Raw genomic sequence first — 14,118 nt, forward strand, 5'->3', positions numbered from 1 at the left:
AATGAAGCAAGGGAGTCTTCAGCAGGACTGCACTGAGGCATTTAGGGATTTTGGAAATCACACCTTATGTTCCAAAACCTGTTTCTGGCATCAGCCATAATTCTAATCCCCTCTTTTCTCCCCCTTAACTGGAAAGAATCATGAGCTTAATTTCGAGGGAAGCAGAAACCATCTGCTTTAGGACCTTTCTTCCCCTTTTTAGGGCAAGGTCTGTGATGAACAGGGTAAAGCAGAGCTCACAAGGTACTTTGCATCTTGGCTGCTGCACAGGAAACAAAACAAAAGTCATTCAAACATCAATGCCTGAGTGGCAAGACCTTTTTCCAGCCAAGAGTAATGATCTGTCTATCCAGCAACATGTGTTCAACCCAAAAAATGTGGTGTTGAGGTCCCTGAGACAACTGGATGCTGATTTATGCTACAGGCAGTATTAGTGGGTACATGCTGTGCTCCTGTGCTTGGTTGTGACTGAGCAAGGTGGATGTGGGGGCCTTAAAGCTGTTGAGAATTTAGATTTCCCAGCTGGGGAGTGGGTTTCAGTTGGCAAAGCCTCTTCTGCAGAGACAGACAAGCCTCAGTGCTGAATGGGGAAAGCTTTGCTAAAATAATAAGCTCCACACATAAATGCATTCAAAAAGAGCCCATGTTGTAACAAGTACTCCATCTGCCAAGACTTTTCTAGAAGAGAAAACCCAGCTCTGCTACAAGGAAAGCTTTACCACTCCCTCAAACCAAACTGCTCCAAAAAATCTGTGTTTTTAATGGAAGACACAGGTGAGATTTGAACCCAGTTTTACCCAGTCTGCACCAAGGGGCAGCTTTCCTGAGAAATTCACAGTGGAGGTTTCCAGGGTTATTTTTCCATTGCCTCCCCTTGCATTTGAATGGGATAATTGCTGCCATCATTTGTGTTCCCCAGCTGCTGTGAGCTCTGCTGAGCACAGGCTGATGCCAGGGTGTTGGAAACAGAGCTCCTGGCACAGGAGGGAATGGCCATGTGCTGTTGGCAACCTGCACCTCTCCTTCCCTGAGGGAACATCCTCCCACCAGAGTCTGGACCAGTGACTCCCTGAGAATTCTGCCTGGATCCAGCTGAGATGCCACACAAGGAACTGCTCCAAAGTGAAAGAGGAGAACTTCATCTGACATCTCCAAGAGGTAGAACCAGCATTCCTGGCTCTGAAATCCAAGTTTTATTGCTAAGGTTACTCAGACCCAGTATTTTCCTCTGGTTTTCTCCTGTTCTCCCCAACACTCTGAGGTTCCTTAGCCCAGGAATAGCAAGGCAGCAATTGTGTGACACAAGTCTGTGCCAGCACTGCTCTGGAACAGATTGCACAGAGACAATACTGGCACAGAAACACTTCAGCTGTTCACCCCCTCACAACCCTCAGCTTCCACCTAAGCTGCAAGCTCCAAAAGAACCCCCAACCAACAGTTCAGGATAACTGGAAATTGAGTTCTGTTGTACCATTTCACAGAACTGTCCCATTATTTAACTCTTTGCTCAGGACATGGCTGGAAAAGTCACCCTGTGGCACACAAACCCTGATTATTCAGTGTATCATTACAGAATAAATAGTGAAAAAAGAACCCAAGCACAACTGCTGATGGTTTTCCATTGGGTTTTGGAATGGATTTAGTGCTCTGTTGCTTTCCAGGCTTTGGATTCCAGTGGCTAATGAGTTGAGCTGAGCTCTGAAACATCCAGCACAAAGCAGTTAATGAGGTCTTTGCTAAAGGCTGAGGAAGAACACTTCAGCACCAGTTCTGTAAATGAACTTGGGAAGGGAGGTCAGCTCACACATCCCAACAGGAGATAACCAGGAAACAAAAGAAAATCAAGTAATTCTTAGTAATGCTGAGAAACTGCCCTGGAGAGGAACAGAGGTCAAGAGCCTTTAAACTGGCAAGAGTTGGATTTGGGATTGGCTCTTCCATGGCACAGCACCAAGGGCCCAGGGGAGAAGGAACGTGTCCTTTGAGATCTGCCAGGCCCCTGTGATTCACACCTCCCAAATAATCCAGCACTTGACCCTCACTAAGTGCCATACACAGGAAACATGGGAAGAATGCTAATTTTGGATCGTGGATAAGGCAAAATAAACCCAAGCCAAGGTGGCTACAGGAACACACAAGTGAAAATACCAAGGTGCACAGGTTTTCCCATGGTGAGCTGTCACAGTGCTGAGCTCTGCTGCTGCACCTCCAGCAGAATCTGTGTGAATAAACATTTCCATTGCAAACCCTGCTCCAGGAGTGAGGCTGGCTGAGGTTTGAGTCATCCATCACTGAGGATTTCAAGGTACAAGTAACACAGGAGAACAAACAGAATTTGTAGAGACAGAGGATGAGGGGGAACAGGGTCAGCTCAAGCCTGGTTTTGAAGCTTTGGTATTTCTGCAGCTGTTGAAGCAGTTTTTCTTTGTTGTCACTACTGTAGCTGTGCAGGGGTGTGAGACTACAACTACAGGGGAAGCATTTCAGCAGCTCTGTCTCCCTGTCATTAATTTGGGAAGGCAGAAGGAAGTTAAGCACATCATGTTCACAGCATGTGAAACAAAGCAAAGGCTGCTGGGCCCCTCCATTCAATTCAGATTTATTACCATATAGATTGTTCCACAACTTAATCAGGGATCCCACTGGCACAGCTGATGAACAGGTCATGGTGGTTAAGGATTCTCCTTGGGAATTGACTTTGGGTGCAGATGAGCTCTATGTGCCTGATAAAACAGATTTGGGTAGAGAGCAGCCTGGCCATCCCCAGCTGCTGGGATTAGAGCTGGGACTCCCCATGCCAGGTGTTCCAGCACACCCAGAATGGGCTGCAGCAGAAATGTCTACCTGTGAGGAGCAGCAGGAAGAAGGAGCTAACAATAATTATATTAATTTAGCTTTTTGGCCCAGATGATTCCTAAGGAGTAAGCTCCTTTTTAATGATTCTTTACAGCACTTACTGACTCAGATTAAAAAAGCTGATTTTAGCCTATCACGTTCCTGTTCAGTGCAAGCACAGCTAACCCTGGGACAAGGTCTGTGTGCAGTCACATGTTTCTAGGTGGCCCTAAGGAATGTCAGTCCCATCAGCCTCACATCCCTGCAAGTGTTTTAGCAAGAAAGAAGTGAAATACAGCAGCAGGGCCATTGCTGGTGACAGCTTGTGTGTATTTAGTTTTGTTTTGTTTCCAGGTCCAGAATCCACAGTACAAGCCAAGGATCAGTTTCCAGCTGGCAGATCCATGGCCTTTGGTGGCCCTAGGAGTGAGTGGAGTGCCAAAAGGCCACCATCCCAGGCTGCAAAACTGCCTTGCTAATGGCCTTGGACCTCTAAGTGAGCCAAAAAGAGAGGTTCTTTTCATTTATTTTCAGTTTTGGAAGACTAAACCAGAACTCCAACTCCTGTGCTACAGTTTATCAATTATAATAATAATAGTAGTAATAATCATCTTCATAAAAAAATAATCTGGGTTGAAATGCCTCAAGTCTTAAGAAGATCCTGTACCTGGATAAAATGCTGACACTCAAGGGAAGCTCAAGGTGGGCTGAGCTGCAGGAAAACACAGCACTGACTGTACTTCTGCTCTTTACAACACAGAACACTGCTCAGGGGAAAGCTGAGTACACATGACAGACAGCATTGTGTGCTGAGTCAGTGCAAGTACAACAGCTGCCAATTTGCATCCTTGCAGAGCAGCCAGGATGGCTTTTCCCAACAGAGAACACCACTGACAGCAGCCTGACAGTGTTACTGCAACAGATCACTCCACCCTGAGTGACACAGACTCTCCTCCCTCCATTCAGGTGCAAAGACTGACCTGGAACAACCTCTGCCAAGCTCTGGGAAGGCACAGGCTTGCCCAGACAGGCTGATTGCACTTAACCCAGTTCTACTGAAAACTGCCTTGAGAGCTGTGCAAATACACTCCAGGTTCCTGAAGTGGCCAGAGACAAAACCGTGCTGGGAAGAGAGAAAACCATGCTGCTGCTCTGCAATTCTTAGTGTGTGACTGTGAAAAGGTAAAAAAATAGAAGCAAAGTATTTAACAAGGAGACATGATTCTGCTTTTTTAATTTCACAGGCCAGAGCAAAGAAACTATCAGTGACCTAGTCAAAAAAAAACCCAAGATCAAACCCTGAAAAGGCCACCTCACTTCAGTCTTACCTGGAAAACACCTGTTGCAGCTTTTGAGCTTCCAGAGGGACCCTCCCTGATATATTAAACTTTCCTAATAGAGGGCAGGGAGACTGAAGAATTTGGCACAACCATTCTCAAACAACCAAAAATGAGTCTCCAGCACTCAAGAGCTTTTCTGTAACACACCATTAGCAGAGTATTAAGTGTACAGCAAACACAGGGAATGGTTTGGGGGTCCCCTGGCAGGGAAACAGAGCTGTCCCCCAAACAGAAAACCTGATTATCTTCACTCCTTGTTTCCTAAAAACTAAGCACAGGCTGCTGGGGCTCAGTTGAACACCCTTAGTCACAGATATCCAGAATCACCTGTGCAGCCTGCAGTAGGTTCAGTCTGTGTCACATTTTGGGACCGTGGCCTCCTCTGGAGCTGGGCACACGGAGAGGTGATTGCACCAGGCAGTAATTCCATCCTCACCCCAAGGAAGGTTTGCAAAGTGCTGGGAGGAGATAACCCACAAGCCTTTTATTTTGAATTTACCAGAGGCAAGGCAGGACTGGGCACTGCTGTGCTCTCTCTGGGATCCAGAGGCAGAAAATTCTCCTGCTGCTGCACTTTGCAGCACTACCAGAAAAGATCCATTCTGAGCTACGAGCAGCAAACTTTGCCAGCCAGGGATTTTGGTCTTTGTGTCCCTCCCCCTTAAGACAAAGCCAGTTTTCACATTAAATATTAAAACATTTGCACCTGACCTGCACGTGAAGCGCTCGAGTCACTGCTGAGTGACTGGAATGTAGCTGACAGTTTATACCTGGAATTATTCTTTGGCTCTTTTTCATTTATACCCAGAAAACACACCACACCCTGGTTCTGTTCCTATACCACCACTGCTTCAAATCCCAATCCACGGGTCTCAGACACCGTGCAGTGCTGGAGAAGAAGGAGGCTCCTGGTTTGCTACTGAGGATACACTTCAGAATAGAGCAGTCCCTCGGCCGAGATGGCATCCCCGAGCCCCACGGTCCGCACGGGATCCTTGCACACCAGCACAGGGGTGAAGTGGAAGGAGATGCCTTCCCTGTGCCACTGCACCACGGGCTCGTCCGGATTGAGGGAGATTTTGGACGGCGCCTCCGTGTGGGAGGTGACAAACTCCAGGGGAGCTTTGAGGAAGACCTTGCTGGTGTCGATGGTGTCGGTGGCACAGGCCTGGGTGCCGGCAGCCCTGGCCCCAGCTGCCACTGCTGCTGCCTGGTTGCCCCAGTGGCCGTCCACGGTGACCAGGATGTGGTAGGCCAGCGTGTGGAAGTGGATCCGGGTCAGGTCCGAGGCCCGCTGCGCCGTCTTGCCGTGCTCCTTCAGGATCCAGAAGAGGATGTCACTGACCACCCCCACGTCGGGAATGCCGCTCCAGGAGGCCAGGGAGGCGTGGGGACCAGAGGCAGACTGGGTGAGGAACAGCAGCTCCTGCTCGTTCAGCCCGATGGAGTTCACCAGGGGAAAGACCTGCTAACAGAAACAGGGACAGCACGTTTGCCTTCAGGAGCAGAGTCACACCTGGAGTCCTCCCCAGGCTGGGGTTTTTGCAGTACCCCATTGCTGGCTCAGCAGAAGCAGCACCCAGTTTCCCAATCGCTGCACTTCCACAAGTTGGCAAGAATTACTTAGCCAAGAAAACATTCCATTTGGTGCAATTAATTTTCCAGACAGTAAAGAATAACAACCACATCAGCTCCACATAAAACATAACACTGAGATCAGAGCTGTGTCAAGCCAAACAAGGAACCACCGGGAAAGAAATTCTGCAAAGAAATCAAGGGATACTTTAAAATTATAAACTCAGCTCAAATTCATCCACCTTCCAATGTACAGTCCAAATGCTGAGTTTTGATTTCTATATTCATGCACTAGTGTGTGCACTGTGATACTGAAGTGAAAAGAGCACATCCTTTCATTTTCCTTACCTGATGCACAATGTTGCTCATAAAATCCTGATCAGTCATACTGGCCAGCTCCAGGTGTATGGGAATGTCGGTTGGGATATCAGAGATGGAGGCCACAGCCTACAGGGAAAAGGAAAATACAACCTTAGAACACGTATTTATTAAGGAACAGAAGAAAAAGGTTTTTGACTCAAAAGACACATCCTTTAATCCCCCTGTGTGTGGATATAAACAATTCAAAGAGATGTCTGACCTGTGTATGTACTGCTAAGGAGAGGAAATAAAACAACTTCTAGTTTGCAGAATCTGAGGACAGGAAAACTGTATCTAACCTTAATCTGCTCCCAGCTCAGAACCTTTCTAATGGATTATTTCCAAAAACCTCACAAATCTGAAGCAGCTGCAGAGGAGCAGATCCCAGAACATGAAAAATGCCAATGCCTTACATCAGGATAAGCCCTCAGCTGTAAAACAGGTGGCACAAGACAGATGCTCTTTGAGGAGTGCAGGTGTTGATTATAACCTGGATCATCTGTGTCCAGCACAGAAAAAGCCTGGTTCAGCTGCTAGATAAGCCCAGTAACCAGATCAACACCCTCCAGCCAGGCAACCAGCCATTCTTTTCCCTAGACAAGCCACAGAATCCAAGAAGAGACAGTGTTACATGATTAGACTTCAGCCATTCCTGCAGCTCCCACTCTCCTTTTGGCATTCAGTACTGAGACCTGTGGGAGCTCTGAAGGCACAGCCTTCCTACACCTTCAAACCTGGGGAAACAAAAAAACACTTGGAGGGGAGCTGAAGGAAATCCAGGGATTCAGTATCTCACCTCCATGAGTCGCCTCTGTCTCATCTCCTTGCTCTGCCCTTCCATCATGTGCAGGCCTGAAAGCACCACCAGGTCAGGCTGGAACTCATCCAGGCTGGACACAAACACCTCCAGCATGTTCAGGGCGCCGTTGGACAGGTCGTGGGAGAAGATGAAGCGGTTGGCAGAGGGTGCCCTCACTCGGCCCCACTGCTCACCTGGGGTGGAGCAAACAGGACCAAGTGTGTGTGAACTGCTTTATTCCTGGGCAAAATCACAAATTCAATGGGTTCCATCAGCAGCAAGAAAAGCCATTTTAGCTTTTAGAACTGTTTTAACCTTCATCACATGAAGGTTACCCTGAATTTCATCAGCAGTTTCCAGCGGTTCATTACAGAAGATTACCAGTTTCATCAGATTTAACATGGTTAAATCTCTGTTTTCAGGGAGCATTTTAGTGTTTATGGAGGTTCAGAATGACAATGCACCAATCTTAGTGATGTTCAGGGGTACCACTGAACACCTGCTCCGTTGTACCTGCTTGATATTCCAAGATAAGATGGAATTCATCTCTTTCCTGCATGGATTCAGGTGGCACAACCACATTGTCATCGAGCAGTTCATGGAGTTTGGGACCAACTGGGCCACAAAGGAGGATCTAGAAAACAAGGAAAAACAAAGTTTCCCTTGCCATGTCCCTTGCCAAAATTTAAGCATTTCCTACACAACTGATTTTAAAAAGTTAATAATTCAATTTTTAAAAATTAGCTTGGAAGTCCAACCATATGTTCCACCAGCAGAACCTAAGAAATAACTGCCAGATCCCCAAAATTTACACAGAAGTAACAGGAGACAAGCAAATTAAAGAACACAAGCAAATGGCATGAGATGTTTGAACGTGTGTACCTTCAGGTCTGGGTTTGTTGCAAGCTTCTGCCCGATGAGAGCAGCATTTCCTCCCACGTAAAGCTGTAAAACAAACAGAGCTGGGTGTGGGCATCCCCTTGCTTTGGGACCTTGAAACACATTTAGTCCTCAGCACAGGCTGGAGATTTTGGCTTTTTAGAACAGGGTTCAGCAGTACCCACGTTACTAAAGGTTGTTGAGGCTGAAGGCAAAATGATCTTACAGTTCTCAGTGAGATCTCAACAAGTTGAGCATTCTTTATTTTTATAACCTTAATATTCACCTTCAGGTAACAGCCATGTAAAAATCAATTAATCAGCCCTTACTCCTGTGCAACCTCTCTGTGCCTAAAGCCCTGTGGGTTTTTAGCAAGGCTGACAAGGAATCATTTAAATCTGCAGCAATTCTTCCTCCAGTTTGAGGCTGAGTTGAAACCGGGTGCCTGTGCCCATGTGAAGTGAAAGGAACTGTGGAAGCTTCTTCAATAGTAAAGGTCAAACTTTCCAGTTCAACTCTGATTTGAGCTTGAAAAGCAGTGAATATGGGTTGTCCTGAGGTCACAGGTGCTCAGAGGAGGCCATGGAGAAGGTCCAAGGGCTGCTCTGGAGCCAGGCTGGGAGAGCTGGGGGCTGCTCACCTGGACAAGAGAAGGCGCCAGGGAAACCTCAGAGCCCCTGCCAGGGCCTGAAGGGGCTCCAGGAGAGCTGGAGAGGGACTGGGGACAAGGGATGGAGGGACAGGACACAGGGAATGGCTTCCCACTGCCATTGGGCAGGGTTAGATGGGATATTGGGAAGGAATTCTTCCCTGTGAGGTGGTGAGGCCCTGGCACAGGGTGCCCAGAGCAGCTGGGGCTGCCCCTGGATCCCAAGGTGAGGTTGGACAGGGCTTGGAGCAACCTGATCTAGTGGAAGGTGTCCCTGCCCATGGCAGAGGGTGGCACTGGATGGGCCAACCACTCCTGGCTTCTCTCACAGAAAACAGGCCATACAGCTAAAAATCAGGCAACTCCTCACTCCCAGCCTCTTTTACATCCTCAGCCCCATCTGGCTCCCAAGAGACATCTCTGACATTTCAGTTTAGGAATGTCAGCAGGGGAGACACCATTGAACCTCCTCTCATCTGCAGCGGGGACAGAATCCCAGGGAAAACCATTAACACAACTCAAGCTACACCACAAGCTTCTTCCTCAATGATTTGCTCTCTAGAGAGAGAATGAAAGTCAGCAGTGACAAGGAAGTAGGGAAGAGGATTCCCAAGGCTCTGTGCTGGGTGCAGACCCACCTGTGCTGCGGGGTGCTCTGAGGCTGTGCGGGCAATGTCCTGGAAGGCCTCGGCATCGCTGAAGAAGCGCTCGGCAGCCGCCCCTCTCTCCATGAAGTGGGCAAAAGCCTCCTTCAGGTCCTGCCCAGATTTCAGGACTGCATGGTTCTTCCCATCACTGGGCTCCAGGCCCAGAGCCTCCAGCAGCTTCACCCCAGACAGAACCACGTCCACGCAGGCGTTGACGCTGGGAGAGAGAAAGAAAAGGCGTCCTGGGAAAAGCACACAGACCTCAGGGCACCTGGGAGGGCAGGGAGGGCACATCCCTGACTCTGCAGGGGGAGAACAACCAGCCAAAGGGAAAAAAGGCACAGGAATTTCCTGAAATTCTCTCCTAAAGCTTCTCTGGTTGACTGGCTTTTATTGTGCTCAGGGAGGGATTTCTAACTTTCTGCTCCACGAAAACAAGGAAAGCTGTGTGGTCCAAAGGTGGTTGAGTGTGTTACAATACAGGTTCTACTTCATTTCCTGCCTTGGGCTTGCTTAAAAAAAAAAAAAAAACAGGAATAGTAACAGTGGCATTTTAAATTCTTAGAAGCTTTTAAAAGCTTCTAATACCCATGTATTTTGGGTTTAAAATGTGCATGTGATTCAAAACTGCACGTTTAAAACAAAACTGAAAGCGTTGAAGTCAGCTAGATCAGCCTCTGGAGTTTCAACTATTCCTAATAATAGCCAACCCACACACAACTCCCCACACAGGCTGGCTCTGTTTACAAAAAGTCAAGAGAGCAATTTGTCAGTTGAAATATTTGAAAATGAGTTTCCAAAGGATCATCCCTAGCTTACAGAAATAGCCTGCAGTGGAAACAGGAGAAAAATCCTGCAATTGTAAGGGAAGGATAAGAACCATTTCAGCAGATCCAGGTTTTTTTGGAAAGTCTGACTTCCAGTCCCCATGTCTCATGGATTTAATCACAGTCTAATTCAGCCTACAGGACAGGAGACTTTGTGGCAGGAACCAGAACCCCAGAAGACAATTTAGAAACACTTGCCCTTGTCTCACTCTGTGGTTTCAGAGCGATAACAACAAATAGGAAATACTTCCTGAGATAACATCAGCAACTGCACAGAGATGCAATTTAAACATCTTCTGTAGCTGCTGTCAAGTGCCATTTCTGTTCCTCTGTCCCACATTTCCCTGACAGGGATCCAAACCATCAATCAAACTCGTGCAGGATCCCTGAGTTTCTCCAGCTCTCCCCCCATGACACTCCAAGGGCCAGTTCCTGCTCCCTGTCAGTGAGGAGTGCTCAGCACTCAGCATTCCCTTGGCACTGACCTCTCTGGAGTCACATTTGGGCTGCAACAAAAAAAAAAGCTACATCACACAAAATAAAGGACATGAAAAACCCTGAGGCTTTCCATTCCACAAGGTAACCAACCCAGAAATCCTCAGGATGTGCATCACCTGCTACAACAAGGACAGAGAAATTCCCAAGCATCGCACAGAAAAGAAAGCATAAATTCAAGCAGCATTTTAGCCCCAAATTTTGTTTTAATGAATCATTACAGATCCAAGGGGATAAAACTAAGTCCTCTTCCTCTGCTAACACAGAGCCACACAGCCATGGACGTGGATAACTCCTTCCAACATCCAAAGGATGATTCATCCAGTCATAGTCAAGTTACCTGCCATGTCCATGTTTAAAAGAAAGTGAGTCAAGCACTAAATATATGATCAATGTGACATTCCTGAACTTTCCCCTTGTTCTCTTCCCACTTTAAAAAGAGAAAGGGTGTTGAATTTCCCTGAGCTCAATATCCATTGCCTTCCCTGTCCCTTCCCTCCTTATCTCTCTCCAGCTGTGTCTGGACTCAGTTACCTCTTCCCAAAGAAAGACTTCACTCCTTTCTCACTTTATAACTTGTCTCTGGTACCTATTTATTGCCAGCCTGTGCTGGATGGACCAGCAGCTCCAACTGACCTGAACCCCAAACCTCAGACTGTACACCAAGTTGTTTTACAGACAAGTTTGGTAGGAATAATATCTCTGAGAAGGGCTCCAAGAGGGCCAGAGCCCAACTTAAATCCCCACCACAGGAGTGTTCTGGATCATTGATGCCCTCGGCCAACATCCAACTCCAACTGAGCAGCACTGTGGGAGGTGCTGCACTCACATCCAGTTCTTTTTCATGGAACCATGGAATGGTTTGGATTGGAAGGGACCTTCAAGGTCATCTGAGCTCCATCCCCTGCCATGGGCAGGGACACCTTCTACTATCCCAGGCTGCTCCAAGCCCTGTCCAACCTCAACTTGCCAGGGATGCAGGGGCAGCCACAGCTGCTCTGGGCACCCTGTGCCAGGGCCTCACCACCCTCACTGAGACGAATTCCTTCCCAATATCCCATCTATCCCTGCCCAATGGCAGTGGGAAGCCACTCCCTGTGTCCTGTCACTCCATCCCTTGTCCCCAGTCCCTCTCCAGCTCTCCTGGAGCCCCTTCAGGCCCTGGCAGGGCTCTGAGGTTTCCCTGGAGCTTCTCTTGTCCAGGTGAGCACCCCCAGCTCTCCCAGCCTGGCTCCAGAGCAGAGGGGCTCCACCCTCAGAGCATCTCCGTGGTCTCCTCTAGATGCTCCAGCAAATCCACGTCCTGATGTTGGGGACTCCAGAGCTGAAGCAGCTCTGCAGGTGTGGTCTCACCTGGGCGGCGCAGACACATCCCAGGTACGGGATACATCCCCATGCACGCCGGTGCCGCAGCACATCCGTACCCGCACATTCCATACCCACACACGTGGACACCGGGACGCGCATCCCGGCCCAGGCGCGCTCCCGCCCCGCCGCCAGGGGCGCTCCCCGCGCGCTCCCGCACCTACCCGACGGCGACGCGCGCCCAGCCGCGCGCAGGGCGGACAATGGCCGCCTGCCAGGCCGCCACCGTGCGCGCCTCCAGCGAGCGGGCGCGGCGCAGCGTCCCCAGCAATGAGGCCGAGAGCTGCCGCAGGGCCGCGGGGGGCAGCTCGGGGCCCAGCACGCACAGGTAGCCCAGCGCCAGGGCCAGCAGGCCCACGCACACCGACCGCTGCCACATCGCGCTGGGCGCGCTCCGCTGCTCCTCCTCCTCCTCCCCCGCCGCCGCGGCTGAGGCGGGGCGCCGCCGGCGGGGGCCTCCTTACGCCGCCTCCGTAGCGCCCCGCCCCCGCCGGCCGGCGGATGGCGTAAATCTCTTCGGGAATCCCGGCGCGCCGCTCTTTATGCGCAATCTGCGTGCGGCTCGGCCTGTGCTGTTGCGCTACTTGCGTAAATCGGTATGGGAATAGCGCTCCCCTCTGAGAAACTTGCGTGCGGCCCGGCAATGCTGCTACGTCACCTGCGTAAGTCGGCACCAGAATAGCATAGGCGGCAGTGGGCGGCGCGTCGTGAGGGGAGGTGGCGGGACGGAGGCTCCCTCACGGCACCGCCGGGCCGAGCCCTCCGGGAACCTCAGGCAGCTGGGATGAGGAGCCCGCGGTGAGCACTGCCCCGGTGCTGGGGCCTTCAGTAGTGCTGAGCTGATGCCTGCAGCCTCCTATGTACGTGGTACTGCTGGCCATCCCCTCCCCGGGGTTCCTCCTCACGGTGCCGTTATTTCTTTGTTCCCCAACACCTTTGTGGGTCTGTGTTGTATTTCCACTCTGCCCCAACAGTGCAGTGCCTGTAGTCCCACAGCTCCTCTGCCCTGCCTCATACCAAAGTTTCTCTAAAGGCTCACATCCATCAACCCAGTCACTGTCTGAAGCTAATAACCAACCCTAATATATATATGTATATATATTTTTTTTTTTTTTTAAGTTCCCGGTCTGTCTCGGCCTCTTCCGTGCCTTCCCCAGGGTGCGGCGCTGGCTTCATTAGACCTGCCCACACCCCTGAGGGCACCGGCGCTGGGAGCAGCCCTGGGAACGCCCTTTGCTGCCTGGTGCATCTCTCACAGAGATGCCCTAGTGAGCAAGAAGGAAGTTTCCCTTTCTAATGAAAGAGAGTTTTTCTGGGCTTCTTTAGAAATTGCAGGAGCGTTCACTCAGAGACTTCTGACAAAATTTGCAAGAGTTTGACAACTGTGTGCCACACCGCGTTGGCTGAGGCAGCCGATAATTTCCTTATTCAGTTCTGTGTTGTGAGTGATTGTCATCTCCTCAGACTCTGACAAAGCAAGCAGTAAAGGAGATAGATTAGTGAAAGGCTTTTTTGCTGATTTTTCTTTCTTTTTAGGACGCTATTTAGTCAGCAGCCATGCCATGGATTCATGTCTGGCCCTCATGGCTCACTGGCTGACCATCAGGTCCCCTTTCTTCCTAGACATTGCCATAAATGACATCCTCATTTATTTATGTATTCTCTTTCTCTGAAAGTTATTCCTCAGAGCTTTGGGGGTGCAAAGATGGGCAGGCCAGGTGGATGGTGGAGGCTGGAATTGCTGGTGAACGAGAGAGTGAGAACCTCCTCACCTGACAGCTGATGGTGACCTGGGGCACGACTGGGATTGTGAGCCTAAAGCGATAATGTAATGATCTTAAAGAACAGAATTGTGAAGACAAACTAGAGGCCTTTCTGCCTTCCCTGTTTTTCAACAGATCCTTCATGCAGTTCTTTATCCTTGAATACCTTCCTGCCATAGCAGCCCTTCACAGAGTGATCATCTTTTCCTCTCAGACCCTGTTCAGCTCACCAGAGTTGCTTGGTTAAGGTGTAATTCCCCTTTTCCTTTGCTCAGGTGGTCTCTGGTTTTTGTCAGTAGCTTTTTCATTTGAGCTGATTTAATCATTTCCCCTTCAGTGCTTTTCTGGCTGATGTTTGATCCATGTGTGTTTATGAAATCTCGCAGGTTTCACGCTCCCTGGGGGAGAGGCCCGTGAGGCTCTCATGGTCACAAACAGCTCTCCAGCCCAGGCAGGCAGAGACAACAGAGTACATACCTGCCCCAAAACCCTGCTGTAATGAGGGCTCCACCTGTGGGACGAGGGGTATTTATAGCCTTGTCACAGAACATCATAATTAGATGTGCCCATGGGGCAGCCTCAAC

The 14,118-nt window shown here is 49.6% G+C and overlaps 1 protein-coding gene across 2 annotated transcripts; it reads right to left on the reverse strand.

Annotated features, from left to right (window-relative positions):
* Positions 1–4,039: 4,039 nt before the first annotated feature.
* On the reverse strand, positions 4,040–12,306 carry ADPGK (ADP dependent glucokinase). Of its 2 annotated transcripts, none has more exons than XM_036389561.2 (7): positions 11,936–12,306; positions 9,076–9,301; positions 7,792–7,854; positions 7,423–7,543; positions 6,907–7,103; positions 6,099–6,197; positions 4,040–5,640 (listed from the first exon to the last, which is right to left on the reverse strand). In XM_036389561.2, exons 1-7 carry the CDS (start codon positions 12,148–12,150, stop codon positions 5,092–5,094), a joined length of 1,470 nt encoding a protein of 489 aa, XP_036245454.1. In that variant the 5' UTR covers positions 12,151–12,306; the 3' UTR covers positions 4,040–5,091. The 2 variants fall into 2 exon arrangements, with proteins under 2 accessions (XP_036245454.1, XP_036245453.1); XM_036389560.2 differs by having other exon boundaries at positions 4,040–5,643.
* Positions 12,307–14,118: the final 1,812 nt, after the last annotated feature.

This window comes from Molothrus ater, chromosome 13 (assembly GCF_012460135.2).
Source record: "Molothrus ater isolate BHLD 08-10-18 breed brown headed cowbird chromosome 13, BPBGC_Mater_1.1, whole genome shotgun sequence".
NCBI classification, from domain to species: Eukaryota; Metazoa; Chordata; class Aves; order Passeriformes; family Icteridae; genus Molothrus; species Molothrus ater.

Bases quoted from the DNA above. Each gene is read 5' to 3' on its own strand.
- ADPGK (XM_036389560.2), bottom strand. From the start codon at position 12,150: ATGTGGCAGCGGTCGGTGTGCGTGGGCCTGCTGGCCCTGGCGCTGGGC. The intron at 7,544-7,791 runs GTACACACGTTC...CTTGTTTTCTAG, and splicing joins CAACAAACCCAGACCTGAAG to ATCCTCCTTTGTGGCCCAGT. The intron at 7,104-7,422 runs GTACAACGGAGC...GCTCCACCCCAG, and splicing joins TATCTTGGAATATCAAGCAG to GTGAGCAGTGGGGCCGAGTG.